This window comes from Mugil cephalus, chromosome 24 (genome assembly GCF_022458985.1).
Source record: "Mugil cephalus isolate CIBA_MC_2020 chromosome 24, CIBA_Mcephalus_1.1, whole genome shotgun sequence".
Lineage (NCBI taxonomy): Eukaryota > Metazoa > Chordata > Actinopteri > Mugiliformes > Mugilidae > Mugil > Mugil cephalus.
Window position 1 is genome coordinate 316732 of NC_061793.1, and position 20074 is coordinate 336805.

General features: G+C 39.5%; 1 protein-coding gene and 2 long non-coding RNA genes across 3 annotated transcripts; all 3 read left to right on the top strand.

Annotated features, from left to right (window-relative positions):
- Positions 1 to 579: 579 nt before the first annotated feature.
- LOC125003411 lies at positions 580 to 2065 on the top strand. Its single transcript, XR_007112205.1, has 4 exons — positions 580 to 682; positions 1089 to 1251; positions 1352 to 1544; positions 2048 to 2065. It is a non-coding gene; the product is annotated as an uncharacterized LOC125003411 (long non-coding RNA).
- A 2203-nt stretch (positions 2066 to 4268) lies between these two features.
- LOC125003412 lies at positions 4269 to 12134 on the top strand. Its single transcript, XR_007112206.1, has 3 exons — positions 4269 to 4283; positions 7757 to 7852; positions 12038 to 12134. It is a non-coding gene; the product is annotated as an uncharacterized LOC125003412 (long non-coding RNA).
- A 2584-nt stretch (positions 12135 to 14718) lies between these two features.
- LOC125003415 lies at positions 14719 to 19849 on the top strand. Its single transcript, XM_047577350.1, has 5 exons — positions 14719 to 15202; positions 15365 to 15418; positions 16361 to 16495; positions 18048 to 18185; positions 19773 to 19849. The coding sequence occupies exons 1-5, from the start codon at positions 14794 to 14796 to the stop codon at positions 19847 to 19849; spliced, it is 813 nt and encodes a 270-aa protein (XP_047433306.1). The 5' UTR covers positions 14719 to 14793.
- The last annotated feature ends 225 nt before the right edge of the window (positions 19850 to 20074 follow it).

Here is a 20074-nt window from a genome sequence, read left to right on the forward strand (position 1 = left end):
ATCTCGCCAATACAACGGTTAAATGTGTTACAAGTTCGTATTACAAGTCCGATTTGGGCCGTGAACTGAATGTTGGTGAACACGTGAGGTCCAGGCCTTAATTGCCATTTCTTTCATTTAAAGGCCTAAGCGGCCTTGCATGCATTTCCATTTTGACACGGTGACGAGTTAATTTCATCTGTCTTCTTGAGGTATTGAGTTATTCATCCGGGTATCTCAGGAAAAGAGATAATGAGATAATTAATGTGAGATCTCGAGAAAACATGAAATAAACTCGTTGTGACGGGAAAACGTCGAGAAAAATATGTATGAATGCATGACTGCTCAGGACTTCCGTACTAATAAAATATATCTGCAATTACTTTTTTTTTTTTAATGTGTAGGCCTATGAGGTTTCTAATTACAGATTTACAGTATACAATTCACTTACAGTTCTTAATCCCATCTAGTCCTAATTTAATTTCCCCATAACAAATATACATACGTGTGTATTTATATATAAATTCCTGTGAAATATCTATTGACATAAATTATGATTAGCAATTGTCAAATGTGATTATAGGATTTCCAATGGCTACGCTGAGACGCAAGAAACCTCCTAAACAAGATGCAATAGAACATGCAGCTAAGGCCCTCGACAAAATATATGAGTTGGAAGTGAAATACATCAACTCATTTAAAGGTATGGTGTTTGTGTTTTCAGTATACATTGGTTTTGATAGTTTGTAGCTTCTGTTTCTGTTTTTCTTGTACTTGGTAATACTTTTTATTTTGAAAAGAAAAACGGGGAGCTCATTTTATTTTGCTTGCTTAGTTCTATTGTAGTTGCCTGACTGAATAATTGCCACAACCAGTTCATGAATGGTTTGGGAATATAGTGTTCCAGCAGGATCCACATAATCAAAGACACTCAGTTATTATTTACGTGGTATCTCAATTTGAATCCAATTTATGCATTCATTACCAAGGTATGTAACTTCTATGAATTTTATGTTGTCTTGAGGTAATTTCATTATATATATGGAATTACTTTTCTTCTTTAGCTTATTGTTGCATTAAATAATCTGCTGTTTCTATGTGTGCACCAGGTCGTGGAGTGTTTGCCAAGGCTAATTTTTGCAAAGGAGATTTTGTGGTGGAGTACAGGGGGGAATTAATAAATTTCCAAGAATCCCAGAGGAGGAGGGGGTCATATCATGCTCGGTGTGCTGTTTTCATGTTTGACTTCTACTGGCGGGACAGACTATGGTGGTAAGCCTCTCAACTGTTTTGTTTAAAAGTTAGCAACTATAACAGTCAATTAAAGTCAGATAACTTATATGAGTTATTATTATAAATATTTTTTTTGTAGTATTGATGCAGCTCTAGAAGATGGTAGTCTAGGAAGACTAGTCAATGATGACCACAACCATCCAAACTGCAAGATGCAGAAGGTCATCTCTGAAGGCAAGCCACACCTGTTTCTTTTTGCTCTGAGGGACATCAAACCTGGAGAAGAAATAACATATGACTATGGAGGAAATGACTGGCCTTGGAGGAAAAAGGTATCAAACTGAATAGCTGAAGGTCAATGTAAAAGTGTTGTTCAAACAAAATATTGTGTTTGCACTGGTTTAAGGTGCCTCACTCTTACACACTCTGTCAGGTCCAACCTTGTTGTGGGGACGCCGTTAACTGACTGATATTGACCCAGTTTAAGTACATTTATTGTGTCTTGTCTCCCCATAAACATGAACAAACACCATGTATGACCAGTGCCACTGAAATTAAACACAGTTTGATCTCTACTAGATACACCAGATGATGCTCATTAGTTAAATTCCCCTTACCATGCACTACTATTGCTTGTTTCCAAGTCTAATGGTTCATGCAGAGCTACAGTAGGCAACATAAAATATGACATAAAGTCAGAGCCACCTTGAACCTAACAAAATTGCTCAACAATCATTACTGTTGTCTTGTGAGTCTGCTTACGGTTACTGTTGTTGGACTGAAATACTGTTGCTGCTTGAACCTACTCAATAGTAATGTGGAACTCATTTTTCAGGCTGGAGGACAATCAACCGTCACTGAGGTTACTGAAGCTGATATCTCCACAGCAATAAAGCAGCATCCTCAGAAGTCTTCTGTGTCCCCAGATGAGGTACTACACTGCATTTAATGGTTTTATTTGTATATTTGTACTCCTAAAGTATTTCCTGTTTGATCATATCGTGAAGTGAGGTTATTTGAGGTGTTACTCTGAAGTCATAAGTATGCTGTCAAGCACATTCTGGGTTTTGTGTTTTCATGGGTCCAGTAGTTTTGAGGAGACCATTGTTTAGCTGCAACCACCCCCACTCTTACACACTCTGTCAGGTCCAACCTTGTTGTGGGGACGCCGTTAACTGACTGATATTGACCCAGTTTAAGTACATTTATTGTGTCTTGTCTCCCCATAAACATGAACAAACACCATGTATGACCAGTGCCACTGAAATTAAACACAGTTTGATCTCTACTAGATACGCCAGATGATGCTCATTAGTTAAATTCCCCTTACCATGCACTACTATTGCTTGTTTCCAAGTCTAATGGTTCATGCAGAGCTACAGTAGGCAACATAAAATATGACATAAAGTCAGAGCCACCTTGAACCTAACAAAATTGCTCAACAATCATTACTGTTGTCTTGTGAGTCTGCTTACGGTTACTGTTGTTGGACTGAAATACTGTTGCTGCTTGAACCTACTCAATAGTAATGTGGAACTCATTTTTCAGGCTGGAGGACAATCAACCGTCACTGAGGTTACTGAAGCTGATATCTCCACAGCCAGAAATCAGCATCCTCAGAAGTCTTCTGTGTCCCCAGATGAGGTACTACACTGCATTTAATGGTTTTATTTGTATATTTGTACTCCTAAAGTATTTCCTGTTTGATCATATCGTGAAGTGAGGTTATTTGAGGTGTTACTCTGAAGTCATAAGTATGCTGTCAAGCACATTCTGGGTTTTGTGTTTTCATGGGGTCCAGTAGTTTTGAGGAGACCGTTGTTTAGCTGTAACCACCCCCACTCTTACACACTCTGTCAGGTCCAACCTTGTTGTGGGGATGCCGTTAACTGACTGATATTTACCCAGTTTAAGTACATTTATTGTGTCTTGTCTCCCCATAAACATGAACAAACACCATGTATGACCAGTGCCACTGAAATTAAACACAGTTTGATCTCTACTAGATACACCAGATGATGCTCATTAGTTAAATTCCCCTTACCATGCACTACTATTGCTTGTTTCCAAGTCTAATGGTTCATGCAGAGCTACAGTAGGCAACATAAAATATGACATAAAGTCAGAGCCACCTTGAACCTAACAAAATTGCTCAACAATCATTACTGTTGTCTTGTGAGTCTGCTTACGGTTACTGTTGTTGGACTGAAATACTGTTGCTGCTTGAACCTACTCAATAGTAATGTGGAACTCATTTTTCAGGCTGGAGGACAATCAACCATGACTGAGGTTACTGAAGCTGATATCTCCACAGCCAGAAATCAGCATCCTCAGAAGTCTTCTGTGTCCCCAGATGAGGTACTACACTGCATTTAATGGTTTTATTTGTATATTTGTACTCCTAAAGTATTTCCTGTTTGATCATATCGTGAAGTGAGGTTATTTGAGGTGTTACTCTGAAGTCATAAGTATGCTGTCAAGCACATTCTGGGTTTTGTGTTTTCATGGGTCCAGTAGTTTTGAGGAGACCATTGTTTAGCTGCAACCACCCCCACTCTTACACACTCTGTCAGGTCCAACCTTGTTGTGGGGACGCCGTTAACTGACTGATATTGACCCAGTTTAAGTACATTTATTGTGTCTTGTCTCCCCATAAACATGAACAAACACAATGTATGACCAGTGCCACTGAAATTAAACACAGTTTGATCTCTACTAGATACACCAGATGATGCTCATTAGTTAAATTCCCCTTACCATGCACTACTATTGCTTGTTTCCAAGTCTAATGGTTCATGCAGAGCTACAGTAGGCAACATAAAATATGACATAAAGTCAGAGCCACCTTGAACCTAACAAAATTGCTCAACAATCATTACTGTTGTCTTGTGAGTCTGCTTACGGTTACTGTTGTTGGACTGAAATACTGTTGCTGCTTGAACCTACTCAATAGTAATGTGGAACTCATTTTTCAGGCTGGAGGACAATCAACCGTCACTGAGGTTACTGAAGCTGATATCTCCACAGCCAGAAAGCAGCATCCTCAGAAGTCTTCTGTGTCCCCAGATGAGGTACTACACTGCATTTAATGGTTTTATTTGTATATTTGTACTCCTAAAGTATTTCCTGTTTGATCATATCGTGAAGTGAGGTTATTTGAGGTGTTACTCTGAAGTCATAAGTATGCTGTCAAGCACATTCTGGGTTTTGTGTTTTCATGGGGTCCAGTAGTTTTGAGGAGACCATTGTTTAGCTGCAACCACCCCCACTCTTACACACTCTGTCAGGTCCAACCTTGTTGTGGGGACGCCGTTAACTGACTGATATTGACCCAGTTTAAGTACATTTATTGTGTCTTGTCTCCCCATAAACATGAACAAACACCATGTATGACCAGTGCCACTGAAATTAAACACAGTTTGATCTCTACTAGATACACCAGATGATGCTCATTAGTTAAATTCCCCTTACCATGCACTACTATTGCTTGTTTCCAAGTCTAATGGTTCATGCAGAGCTACAGTAGGCAACATAAAATATGACATAAAGTCAGAGCCACCTTGAACCTAACAAAATTGCTCAACAATCATTACTGTTGTCTTGTGAGTCTGCTTACGGTTACTGTTGTTGGACTGAAATACTGTTGCTGCTTGAACCTACTCAATAGTAATGTGGAACTCATTTTTCAGGCTGGAGGACAATCAACCGTCACTGAGGTTACTGAAGCTGATATCTCCACAGCCAGAAAGCAGCATCCTCAGAAGTCTTCTGTGTCCCCAGATGAGGTACTACACTGCATTTAATGGTTTTATTTGTATATTTGTACTCCTAAAGTATTTCCTGTTTGATCATATCGTGAAGTGAGGTTATTTGAGGTGTTACTCTGAAGTCATAAGTATGCTGTCAAGCACATTCTGGGTTTTGTGTTTTCATGGGGTCCAGTAGTTTTGAGGAGACCATTGTTTAGCTGCAACCACCCCACTCTTACACACTCTGTCAGGTCCAACCTTGTTGTGGGGACGCCGTTAACTGACTGATATTGACCCAGTTTAAGTACATTTATTGTGTCTTGTCTCCCCATAAACATGAACAAACACCATGTATGACCAGTGCCACTGAAATTAAACACAGTTTGATCTCTACTAGATACACCAGATGATGCTCATTAGTTAAATTCCCCTTACCATGCACTACTATTGCTTGTTTCCAAGTCTAATGGTTCATGCAGAGCTACAGTAGGCAACATAAAATATGACATAAAGTCAGAGCCACCTTGAACCTAACAAAATTGCTCAACAATCATTACTGTTGTCTTGTGAGTCTGCTTACGGTTACTGTTGTTGGACTGAAATACTGTTGCTGCTTGAACCTACTCAATAGTAATGTGGAACTCATTTTTCAGGCTGGAGGACAATCAACCGTCACTGAGGTTACTGAAGCTGATATCTCCACAGCCAGAAAGCAGCATCCTCAGAAGTCTTCTGTGTCCCCAGATGAGGTACTACACTGCATTTAATGTTTTTATTTGTATATTTGTACTCCTAAAGTATTTCCTGTTTGATCATATCGTGAAGTGAGGTTATTTGAGGTGTTACTCTGAAGTCATAAGTATGCTGTCAAGCACATTCTGGGTTTTGTGTTTTCATGGGGTCCAGTAGTTTTGAGGAGACCGTTGTTTAGCTGTAACCACCCCCACTCTTACACACTCTGTCAGGTCCAACCTTGTTGTGGGGATGCCGTTAACTGACTGATATTTACCCAGTTTAAGTACATTTATTGTGTCTTGTCTCCCCATAAACATGAACAAACACCATGTATGACCACTGCCACTGAAATTAAACACAGTTTGATCTCTACTAGATACACCAGATGTTTCTCATAGCTTAAATTCCCCCTGCCATGCACTACTATTGCTTGTTTCCAAGTCTAATGGTTCATGCAGAGCTACAGTAGGCAACATAAAATATGACATAAAGTCAGAGCCACCTTGAACCTAACAAAATTGCTCAACAATCATTACTGTTGTCTTGTGAGTCTGCTTACGGTTACTGTTGTTGGACTGAAATACTGTTGCTGCTTGAACCTACTCAATAGTAATGTGGAACTCATTTTTCAGGCTGGAGGACAATCAACCGTCACTGAGGTTACTGAAGCTGATATCTCCACAGCCAGAAAGCAGCATCCTCAGAAGTCTTCTGTGTCCCCAGATGAGGTACTACACTGCATTTAATGGTTTTATTTGTATATTTGTACTCCTAAAGTATTTCCTGTTTGATCATATCGTGAAGTGAGGTTATTTGAGGTGTTACTCTGAAGTCATAAGTATGCTGTCAAGCACATTCTGGGTTTTGTGTTTTCATGGGGTCCAGTAGTTTTGAGGAGACCGTTGTTTAGCTGTAACCACCCCCACTCTTACACACTCTGTCAGGTCCAACCTTGTTGTGGGGACGCCGTTAACTGACTGATATTGACCCAGTTTAAGTACATTTATTGTGTCTTGTCTCCCCATAAACATGAACAAACACCATGTATGACCAGTGCCACTGAAATTAAACACAGTTTGATCTCTACTAGATACACCAGATGATGCTCATTAGTTAAATTCCCCTTACCATGCACTACTATTGCTTGTTTCCAAGTCTAATGGTTCATGCAGAGCTACAGTAGGCAACATAAAATATGACATAAAGTCAGAGCCACCTTGAACCTAACAAAATTGCTCAACAATCATTACTGTTGTCTTGTGAGTCTGCTTACGGTTACTGTTGTTGGACTGAAATACTGTTGCTGCTTGAACCTACTCAATAGTAATGTGGAACTCATTTTTCAGGCTGGAGGACAATCAACCGTCACTGAGGTTACTGAAGCTGATATCTCCACAGCCAGAAAGCAGCATCCTCAGAAGTCTTCTGTGTCCCCAGATGAGGTACTACACTGCATTTAATGGTTTTATTTGTATATTTGTACTCCTAAAGTATTTCCTGTTTGATCATATCGTGAAGTGAGGTTATTTGAGGTGTTACTCTGAAGTCATAAGTATGCTGTCAAGCACATTCTGGGTTTTGTGTTTTCATGGGGTCCAGTAGTTTTGAGGAGACCGTTGTTTAGCTGTAACCACCCCCACTCTTACACACTCTGTCAGGTCCAACCTTGTTGTGGGGACGCCGTTAACTGACTGATATTTACCCAGTTTAAGTACATTTATTGTGTCTTGTCTCCCCATAAACATGAACAAACACCATGTATGACCAGTGCCACTGAAATTAAACACAGTTTGATCTCTACTAGATACACCAGATGATGCTCATTAGTTAAATTCCCCTTACCATGCACTACTATTGCTTGTTTCCAAGTCTAATGGTTCATGCAGAGCTACAGTAGGCAACATAAAATATGACATAAAGTCAGAGCCACCTTGAACCTAACAAAATTGCTCAACAATCATTACTGTTGTCTTGTGAGTCTGCTTACGGTTACTGTTGTTGGACTGAAATACTGTTGCTGCTTGAACCTACTCAATAGTAATGTGGAACTCATTTTTCAGGCTGGAGGACAATCAACCATGACTGAGGTTACTGAAGCTGATATCTCCACAGCCAGAAAGCAGCATCCTCAGAAGTCTTCTGTGTCCCCAGATGAGGTACTACACTGCATTTAATGGTTTTATTTGTATATTTGTACTCCTAAAGTATTTCCTGTTTGATCATATCGTGAAGTGAGGTTATTTGAGGTGTTACTCTGAAGTCATAAGTATGCTGTCAAGCACATTCTGGGTTTTGTGTTTTCATGGGTCCAGTAGTTTTGAGGAGACCATTGTTTAGCTGCAACCACCCCCACTCTTACACACTCTGTCAGGTCCAACCTTGTTGTGGGGACGCCGTTAACTGACTGATATTGACCCAGTTTAAGTACATTTATTGTGTCTTGTCTCCCCATAAACATGAACAAACACCATGTATGACCAGTGCCACTGAAATTAAACACAGTTTGATCTCTACTAGATACACCAGATGATGCTCATTAGTTAAATTCCCCTTACCATGCACTACTATTGCTTGTTTCCAAGTCTAATGGTTCATGCAGAGCTACAGTAGGCAACATAAAATATGACATAAAGTCAGAGCCACCTTGAACCTAACAAAATTGCTCAACAATCATTACTGTTGTCTTGTGAGTCTGCTTACGGTTACTGTTGTTGGACTGAAATACTGTTGCTGCTTGAACCTACTCAATAGTAATGTGGAACTCATTTTTCAGGCTGGAGGACAATCAACCGTCACTGAGGTTACTGAAGCTGATATCTCCACAGCCAGAAAGCAGCATCCTCAGAAGTCTTCTGTGTCCCCAGATGAGGTACTACACTGCATTTAATGGTTTTATTTGTATATTTGTACTCCTAAAGTATTTCCTGTTTGATCATATCGTGAAGTGAGGTTATTTGAGGTGTTACTCTGAAGTCATAAGTATGCTGTCAAGCACATTCTGGGTTTTGTGTTTTCATGGGTCCAGTAGTTTTGAGGAGACCATTGTTTAGCTGTAACCACCCCCACTCTTACACACTCTGTCAGGTCCAACCTTGTTGTGGGGATGCCGTTAACTGACTGATATTTACCCAGTTTAAGTACATTTATTGTGTCTTGTCTCCCCATAAACATGAACAAACACCATGTATGACCAGTGCCACTGAAATTAAACACAGTTTGATCTCTACTAGATACACCAGATGATGCTCATTAGTTAAATTCCCCTTACCATGCACTACTATTGCTTGTTTCCAAGTCTAATGGTTCATGCAGAGCTACAGTAGGCAACATAAAATATGACATAAAGTCAGAGCCACCTTGAACCTAACAAAATTGCTCAACAATCATTACTGTTGTCTTGTGAGTCTGCTTACGGTTACTGTTGTTGGACTGAAATACTGTTGCTGCTTGAACCTACTCAATAGTAATGTGGAACTCATTTTTCAGGCTGGAGGACAATCAACCGTCACTGAGGTTACTGAAGCTGATATCTCCACAGCCAGAAAGCAGCATCCTCAGAAGTCTTCTGTGTCCCCAGATGAGGTACTACACTGCATTTAATGGTTTTATTTGTATATTTGTACTCCTAAAGTATTTCCTGTTTGATCATATCGTGAAGTGAGGTTATTTGAGGTGTTACTCTGAAGTCATAAGTATGCTGTCAAGCACATTCTGGGTTTTGTGTTTTCATGGGGTCCAGTAGTTTTGAGGAGACCATTGTTTAGCTGTAACCACCCCCACTCTTACACACTCTGTCAGGTCCAACCTTGTTGTGGGGATGCCGTTAACTGACTGATATTTACCCAGTTTAAGTACATTTATTGTGTCTTGTCTCCCCATAAACATGAACAAACACCATGTATGACCACTGCCACTGAAATTAAACACAGTTTGATCTCTACTAGATACACCAGATGTTTCTCATAGCTTAAATTCCCCCTGCCATGCACTACTATTGCTTGTTTCCAAGTCTAATGGTTCATGCAGAGCTACAGTAGGCAACATAAAATATGACATAAAGTCAGAGCCACCTTGAACCTAACAAAATTGCTCAACAATCATTACTGTTGTCTTGTGAGTCTGCTTACGGTTACTGTTGTTGACTGAAATACTGTTGCTGCTTGAACCTACTCAATAGTAATGTGGAACTCATTTTTCAGGCTGGAGGACAATCAACCGTCACTGAGGTTACTGAAGCTGATATCTCCACAGCCAGAAAGCAGCATCCTCAGAAGTCTTCTGTGTCCCCAGATGAGGTACTACACTGCATTTAATGGTTTTATTTGTATATTTGTACTCCTAAAGTATTTCCTGTTTGATCATATCGTGAAGTGAGGTTATTTGAGGTGTTACTCTGAAGTCATAAGTATGCTGTCAAGCACATTCTGGGTTTTGTGTTTTCATGGGGTCCAGTAGTTTTGAGGAGACCATTGTTTAGCTGCAACCACCCCCACTCTTACACACTCTGTCAGGTCCAACCTTGTTGTGGGGACGCCGTTAACTGACTGATATTGACCCAGTTTAAGTACATTTATTGTGTCTTGTCTCCCCATAAACATGAACAAACACCATGTATGACCAGTGCCACTGAAATTAAACACAGTTTGATCTCTACTAGATACACCAGATGATGCTCATTAGTTAAATTCCCCTTACCATGCACTACTATTGCTTGTTTCCAAGTCTAATGGTTCATGCAGAGCTACAGTAGGCAACATAAAATATGACATAAAGTCAGAGCCACCTTGAACCTAACAAAATTGCTCAACAATCATTACTGTTGTCTTGTGAGTCTGCTTACGGTTACTGTTGTTGGACTGAAATACTGTTGCTGCTTGAACCTACTCAATAGTAATGTGGAACTCATTTTTCAGGCTGGAGGACAATCAACCGTCACTGAGGTTACTGAAGCTGATATCTCCACAGCCAGAAAGCAGCATCCTCAGAAGTCTTCTGTGTCCCCAGATGAGGTACTACACTGCATTTAATGGTTTTATTTGTATATTTGTACTCCTAAAGTATTTTCTGTTTGATCATATCGTGAAGTGAGGTTATTTGAGGTGTTACTCTGAAGTCATAAGTATGCTGTCAAGCACATTCTGGGTTTTGTGTTTTCATGGGGTCCAGTAGTTTTGAGGAGACCATTGTTTAGCTGCAACCACCCCCACTCTTACACACTCTGTCAGGTCCAACCTTGTTGTGGGGACGCCGTTAACTGACTGATATTGACCCAGTTTAAGTACATTTATTGTGTCTTGTCTCCCCATAAACATGAACAAACACCATGTATGACCAGTGCCACTGAAATTAAACACAGTTTGATCTCTACTAGATACACCAGATGATGCTCATTAGTTAAATTCCCCTTACCATGCACTACTATTGCTTGTTTCCAAGTCTAATGGTTCATGCAGAGCTACAGTAGGCAACATAAAATATGACATAAAGTCAGAGCCACCTTGAACCTAACAAAATTGCTCAACAATCATTACTGTTGTCTTGTGAGTCTGCTTACGGTTACTGTTGTTGGACTGAAATACTGTTGCTGCTTGAACCTACTCAATAGTAATGTGGAACTCATTTTTCAGGCTGGAGGACAATCAACCGTCACTGAGGTTACTGAAGCTGATATCTCCACAGCCAGAAAGCAGCATCCTCAGAAGTCTTCTGTGTCCCCAGATGAGGTACTACACTGCATTTAATGGTTTTATTTGTATATTTGTACTCCTAAAGTATTTCCTGTTTGATCATATCGTGAAGTGAGGTTATTTGAGGTGTTACTCTGAAGTCATAAGTATGCTGTCAAGCACATTCTGGGTTTTGTGTTTTCATGGGGTCCAGTAGTTTTGAGGAGACCGTTGTTTAGCTGTAACCACCCCCACTCTTACACACTCTGTCAGGTCCAACCTTGTTGTGGGGATGCCGTTAACTGACTGATATTTACCCAGTTTAAGTACATTTATTGTGTCTTGTCTCCCCATAAACATGAACAAACACCATGTATGACCACTGCCACTGAAATTAAACACAGTTTGATCTCTACTAGATACACCAGATGTTTCTCATAGCTTAAATTCCCCCTGCCATGCACTACTATTGCTTGTTTCCAAGTCTAATGGTTCATGCAGAGCTACAGTAGGCAACATAAAATATGACATAAAGTCAGAGCCACCTTGAACCTAACAAAATTGCTCAACAATCATTACTGTTGTCTTGTGAGTCTGCTTACGGTTACTGTTGTTGGACTGAAATACTGTTGCTGCTTGAACCTACTCAATAGTAATGTGGAACTCATTTTTCAGGCTGGAGGACAATCAACCGTCACTGAGGTTACTGAAGCTGATATCTCCACAGCAATAAAGCAGCATCCTCAGAAGTCTTCTGTGTCCCCAGATGAGGTACTACACTGCATTTAATGGTTTTATTTGTATATTTGTACTCCTAAAGTATTTCCTGTTTGATCATATCGTGAAGTGAGGTTATTTGAGGTGTTACTCTGAAGTCATAAGTATGCTGTCAAGCACATTCTGGGTTTTGTGTTTTCATGGGGTCCAGTAGTTTTGAGGAGACCATTGTTTAGCTGCAACCACCCCCACTCTTACACACTCTGTCAGGTCCAACCTTGTTGTGGGGACGCCGTTAACTGACTGATATTGACCCAGTTTAAGTACATTTATTGTGTCTTGTCTCCCCATAAACATGAACAAACACCATGTATGACCAGTGCCACTGAAATTAAACACAGTTTGATCTCTACTAGATACACCAGATGATGCTCATTAGTTAAATTCCCCTTACCATGCACTACTATTGCTTGTTTCCAAGTCTAATGGTTCATGCAGCACACAGTGCCCTTAAACATGAACATACATCATAGATAGTGAAGTAAAGTCAACGCTTAAACACTATTTTGGAATTTAAAATATTATGTATTGAAATGCAATTAATATATCTACATTATATCAGTGATGAATCTGCAACCGTATAATCATGGTTTTAAGTCTTATGTAATTCTGAGTGCCCACATTTGTTTTGGACTTTCCAGACTTCATTTGCAAATTCTGACGATTCCAACCTCTCCAAACAAGACCAAGATTCGATTCCAAAACTGAGGAGGACCAAAAGCATACAGGTAAACAACAAACACATAATATACACTAATGCACACTAATGCATTTTTGTTAACATTTCTTTTCTGGTAGTGTGAGAAAATGTGCAAAGTATATTGTAAGTTATTTACTGACTTTAGTTACATTTTCTCTTCTTAAGATATACAACCGATAGATTTTGATTCAGATGAGCTTTTTGACCCAAGCTCAGATGACAGTGAAGAAGAATATGTTCCTCACACTTGTGATGATGACTCAGACGGTACAGACACTAGTGACATAATTGAGCATGATCACCAGAAGGATAGCATTCTCGGATGCCTTGAAAGAACAGTGGATAACTTCAGAGACGGCGGCAGAACACCAACAGAATTCAGTGATGATTCATCAAAACAGAGCCTTAACAGGGGGCGCTCTCTCCTACGAAAAGAAATCGGCTTGGTTGTGAGTCGTAAAAGAAAGTCTTCCAACAGTGTATCTTGGCCTACAGCACGATCCAGCAATGGACAGTCATCAAAACAGAGTCAAAAAGGAACCATGGAAGCCCCATTGGAAAACACATCAGCACCTGGAGCGCTGAAACTCTTGCAAAACTCAAAAACAGATCTTGTCCACAATCTTCCTGATAGGGCTTCTTCCTCACATGATGGCATGGGTCTTCCCATAGTTGCTGTTTGTAAAAAGGAAGATGGGTCAAGACTGTACAACAAAAAGCAGTACTGCTTGTACTGTAAGATGGGAGTTGGAAAAATGGCAAGGCATCTAGAGCGTGCACATCACAACAAGCCTGAGGTTGCACAAGCTCTGTCCTTCCCAAAAGGCTCCAAGGAACGAAGAATGCACCTGGATCATTTGAGAAATAGGGGAAACTTTGCTCACAATGTTGAAGTACTCAATACTGGCATGGGAGATCTTGTTCCTCGCAAGCAACCAAAAAAGGATTCCCAAGCACGGAATTTCCTGCATTGTATATACTGTCAAGGCTTTTTTGCAAAGAAACTACTTTGGCGGCACATGATGATCTGCAAGTTTAAGCCTGGTGCGCCAAAAAAACCTGGCAAAACCCGTGTCCAAGCTCTCTGTGCATTTGCCACACCACCACCACCAGGAGTCAAAGTAGAATTTTGGAAACTACTGAACAACATGGTTCAAGATGACGTTTATTCTGCAGTCAAATATGATGTCTGTATCATGGAATATGGTGAGCATCTGTATAACCGACTTGGATATGATGTTGGAAAACATGAATACATTCGTCAGAAACTACGAGAGCTGGGAAGACTTTTGATATGTTCAAGAAAGATCACTCCGTTAAAGACCATTCAAGACCACATCCAACCTGCAAATTTCATGCATGTTGTGGAAGCAGTGAAACAAGTGGCAGGCCATGACAGTGAAACAAATACATACATGCGTCCAAGTCTTGCTCTCAAAATTGGACATAGTTTGACAAAGATTTCAATGCTTGTGGAGAGCCGTGAGAATGTACTGAACAACTACAGTGCAGCAAAAGATGCTCGTACATTTCGCAGAATATATGAAACCAGATGGAATGAAATGGTATCAGCTGCATCACTGAGAACCCTTCAGGAATCTAAGTGGAATGCCCCTCTTTTGCTACCTTTCACAAAAGATGTGCAGACTCTTCATTCTTATTTAGATGAGCAGCAACAACAAATTCTCAGCGAGCTGTCCACAGACACGTCCTCCCAGACATGGGACAATTGACAAAGATCACTCTGACTCAAGTCATTTTGTTTAATCGACGAAGAGCAGGGGAGGTGTCAAAAATGCCCCTTTCTGCATATCTGTCAAAAAATCCATCTGACCCTCTGGAAGATGTGAATCTAGTCCTCTCTGAACTTGAAAAGAAACTGTGTCAACACTTCAGGAGGGTAGAGATAAGGGGGAAAAGGGGAAGAAAAGTTCCTGTGCTTTTGACCCCATCGATGCAGCAAGCACTGGATATGCTTGTGAGCAAACGACAAGAATGTGGGGTTCCTCTGGAGAACATATACCTATTTGCAAGACCATCTGCTCTTACCTGCTACCGTGGGTCTGATTGCCTTCGACACTTTGCCAAGGCCTGTGGTGCAAAAACTCCTGAAAGTCTCACCTCTACAAAACTGCGCAAACAAACAGGAACTCTGTCTCAAGTACTCAACCTCAGTAATACAGAGTTGGATCAGTTAGCTGATTTTCTCGGCCATGATATAAGAGTGCATCGCCAGTTCTACAGACTTCCTGAGGGCACCCTCCAACTTGCCAAAATTAGCAAAGTACTCCTGTCGCTTGAAAAGGGACGTCTGGCAGAATTTAAGGGAAAGACTCTGGATGACATCAACATTGATCCTGAGGGTACTAATTATTCATCTTCATTACATTCCTGCTTAAAAGAAACAACAAGCAAATATACTGTGTTTTCTAGGCTATTATATTGTTGAAGTATGAAAAATTAATGTGTTGCATTTTGCCTTCACTAATAGTCATTCCCATTCCTTCTCCTCATCAAACATACAGAGAACGTGCATTTGGACAGTGACACAGAGGATGTTTTCGAGTCAGGCTCAGAAGGTGAGTTTTATATGGTCTCAGTTGTCACCATGATGCACTGAACGATTTTCATTTCTCTAGGGATGTCCCTTTCAAGTATTTTAAACTCAGATCTTAGTAGTATCCCTGCTCTTTTGTCACAAGACGTTATGTTATTAAAAGATTATTACAAATAACCATATTTTGTTAAGAATAAGTAGCTAATGGACATAGTATTCAGTATGCACAAACTCATAAAAGCAATTTTTTATGAGTGATTATATTAGACAACTCTAGATTAGGGCTGGGTATCGATTCAAGTTTCGAGAATTGATTCGATTCCGATTCTTAAGATCCAGAATCAATTATTTCGATTCGATCCGCTATTGGGACAGTAACCTGGTGTATTATTTAAAATATAGCATTAAGAATTCACCCAAAAGCTGCTGCAATACAAATGCACTTTTATTAAATCTTTAAGAGTATAAAGTACGCAAATAAATAGCCTAAAAATAAATAAATGAATAAAAATAAAATCTCTGCTTGGACTTTTTTAAATTTCTACCTCATTATTATCGAACTAAAAAGAACAGAGAAGGTCCAGATTTATCACTTTATTTATTATTATGGAAATGTCTTTGTTTACCAGGCCCCGCACTGTGTTTGGATTCATTGCCTCTGATTTTCTTCAAACTGCTAGGTCCTCCTCGGTATATATTTATATATATCAATCTTTGGACGTAGGAATCGATCTATGGGAATTAAAATGAGAATCAATTTAAAATCGGCGGATCGATCTTTTCAACCCAGCCCTACTCTGGATTAGATGCATCCATAACTAAAAGCTGAATAAATACAGCTATGAATAAAAACAATTTTGACAGTGATGAAAACTAAGGAATAAGTGATGGAATTATGTTGGTACTGTGGTTTTTATTGCCTCAAAATTGATAACTTAATAATTACTATACTTCTTGTTTAAAGAGAGACAGTCCACATCCAGCCATAGAGAGAACAAGACCACAGAGCCCCATGGAAGCCATAATGAAGAAGCACCACAGGAAGACGGCATGACACTTCCACCACCCTGTCACCGCAAGTCATCAAAAAGTGAAAGAGGTAAAGTTTTAAGATTAAAACTCTTCCAGTGTTGATGTTTTATTTCCCTTTTATATACAGCAACATAGTTTTAAATATGCACATATTCACTTCTTTTTTAACCCCTTAACATTCCGGCCTTTTTTCAGAAAAATGCCTATTTAGGACATACCCAAAGTAAATTGAATGCTGTTCATGAACAGTTTGGCGCTCATGCATGATCTTGGGCTCTTTTGAAAGCTAAGACTCTGACGTTTCTATCACAAAAGAATCCCTCTAAGTGGTATTGTTCTTGAGGAATCTAGGCTGACACACAGTTAAAAAAAAACTTTTTTCGGGGGGGTCGTCTGAATTTTTTTTGCTATCTGTTGACTTCAGAGGAAACTGAGGACCCAGGGAAACTAGATAACACAAGATTATGAGAGAATAAAGTCTTACCTATTTCCAGTTCAAATTACATATAAAAATGACCAAAAATGAGTTTATTATAGCCTTTTTTCTAAGTGTATAACCAGGAGTACTGTAACTGTACTGTTTGAATGAAAAGGCCATAACTTTTGAATACTTCAACATACAATCATAATCTTGGTGTCCACTGAAAGGTGACACTCAGGGGAATCATATTTTACAGTTAATAGAGTAACTGGTACAGAATTGGTGAAGTAAAATCACATCGTCTCTGAGCCCCCTTGAACGCAACTCTTCCGGGTCTTGACGTGTGTCGATCTTTGGAGCAGCTCATTGGCTACAAGAAACGCCCGTCATCGGCTGCGCTCTCTGCTATTGGCTCAGTCTGTGGCTGAAAGAATGGGGGAGGGGCTTCTCTCCAGCTCTGACTCTCATTGGCTTCTGAAGGCCGGTGACGGCTCATACTTGCTTATTTTTTGATAAAACAGAAGATTTCGACGTATTTCTGTCTTCGTCCAACACATTGAAACAGCTGTTCGTGGACTTTTATCGACCTAAAAGTAGTTTTTGAACTGAAAATACGATGACGAATAACAGTTAGGACCCTTAGCGATACAAACGGAGCGTTTTGATCCGGATAATATTGATTGTTGGATCGATATGAGGCTTTTATGGTGAATTTATGCTTGTTTCTCGCTTTTTTTGTTTTGAACAAAATGTGTTGGTCGTGTCGGCTGTGTTGGTTCAATCCTATAATCACTGAAATCAGGAGAAAACGAGCTTTCCAACGATATATAGCATGTAGCATTTACTCAAACACAGCTCACGTAGAGAGCTGTGTTTGATAAGATAAGATAAAGATAAGTAATGGACTTAGTCAAGCTATCTACAGCTTAAAGATCTGTGAATTAGGACCACCATAGCCCACAACATGCAGTACAGCTTAATCAGATTCATACTCATCTGTGATTGGAGATTCGGCATTCGTAAGACTCAAGAAGATAGGCTTCGACAGTAAAATTCGGTTAAAAACTCTGTTAAGCACTTGTGCGGTTGATGAGAAGCATTTTAAGTATTTGAAGTACTTAAGAATTATGAAGTTATTAAGAAATTGTTTTTATTATATCACAATTTATAACGTAATTATTTTTCTTCTTGTTTAAAGAGAGACGAGCCACATCCAGTCAGATAGAAGAGAACAACTCCACAAGACCAGATGCGAACCATGATAAAGCGGCACCAGAAAAAGCCAACATGACCTGTTCACCACCCTGTCACCGCAAGTCATCAAAAAATGAAAGAGGTAGTTTTAAGATCAGAATGTGTTACTGTTGGCTCTGTTTTATTGCCAGTATATCTAAATAATATGTTCACTCATCACTGACAATGTCTTTGTTGAAAAAAAGAGAAATGAACTTGTTTGTGAAGTCACCACCAAAAATGATCTGCACGCAGTGAATCAAAACTGACAAGTCTTTTAACTTGTGTAGTGCCCTATTACATTTCTTTGATATTTTAACAGTTGTATTTAAAAATTGTCCAATTATTCGGTATTGTGCTTAATACACTAATTATTATGAGAGAGCTTGCTTTGTTAAAGTACATGTTATTATACCAAAAAGTCCAAAACAATCAAATATTCTCCAGAATAAGGTGCTGTATGCTCAGAGGATATGCTGCATCTGCAGTGCGGGATGTCCAGTATCTGCCTTTAGTAAGAGCATAAAAGGGTAAGGGACTGTAGAGCTCTCTGCAACTGCTGCATGCTAAGGTGATGTTTGGGACTCAATGCACTGTTGTAGCAGCTTGATTCAACATTAAATGCAGATGGCTTTGTTGAACCATGCTATTGGAGGACCTTTTTCTTCCCTGTTTCTACTTGCTTTGCACAGAGCTGCTTCCACATCATTTCTTGATTTTCCTTCACTACAGTTATACCAATCAAAGTATTGTTTACTCACCAATAACATTTGCATTGCAACATATGGAAATATTTGACTTTATTTGAGTTTATCTTTTCACAGGTCGCCAACCTTTCAAGCGAAGGACGTGGGAAAAAGAGGAGATACGTGCTGTTGAGAAACACATGATGTCCTTCATTACATCATGTCGTGTTCCAGGAAAAAGCGACTGTGATAAGTGCCTTCGACTCGAAAACAAAGCACTTAAAAACAGAAATTGGTTGGCCATAAAATTCTACATAAAGAATAGAATCACATCGCTAAAAAATAAAGTTTAAAGTAGACTGTTAATGTTCTGCTGTTATACCAGATACATGCTGTTATGTTAGATACATGCTGTTAAGTTACATGCTGCTAAGAGCAAGAACAAAGTTAGAAGTAATTGGTCAATTAGTCACCAGCTTTATTTTTTGGTATACAAGTAGTCCTGGACATAGAAACTGTGGAATCCGTGACTTATTTTTAGTTTATTTAATTTATTTATTTAGTTAATTCATTTTTTGTAAACACAGTTTAGTCTATTTCGTTGTTTACTTGTTGGTTAACTGGTAAATAAAAATACAGCAAAATAAAAGTTTGAACCAAAAGCTTAAGTTTACTGTTTTCACCTAACATTTTAAACACTTGATAATTACCAAACCAAAATTTATATCAAAACTGACAAGCTCCACTAATTACCATTCTACATTATTGCTGTATAGCACTCTTCTTAGCAGTCAAGGTGTTGAGGAACCCAGTAGTAAGTTTAACCTAACACTGTGTTAAATGGTACTCATAAAGGAAGAAGAACCAGAAAGTGTGTATATGTTGACCTCACGTGTTGCTAAATACCTGACAAGTCCTCAGAAGGTCGTTCCTGGTCTTGTCTGGGACCTCAACTTTGTCTGATTGATAATTTGAAGTGACAGCTGTGTTTATGCCCCCTTCAGGACACTACATGATTTTTTTCAGGGCTGTACAACCACCAGAAAAGGTGGATCCCACAATGGATGGTCTGGTCCGGTGACCCTACAATACAACAAAGACAAGGATGTGTGTGTGTGTGTGTGTGTGTGTGAAAATGTGTGAATTACAGTTAATGCAGAGCAGAGACAGACGTGACCACATTCAGAGTCTCACAGTTTAAATTCTGTACGTTTCACTGCTTTGATGAGCACATTGTGAGAAACACAACAAGTTTGTCTACAACTGTGGAAAACATCATGTGTGTAGAGTGTAAACTGTGGCCGGG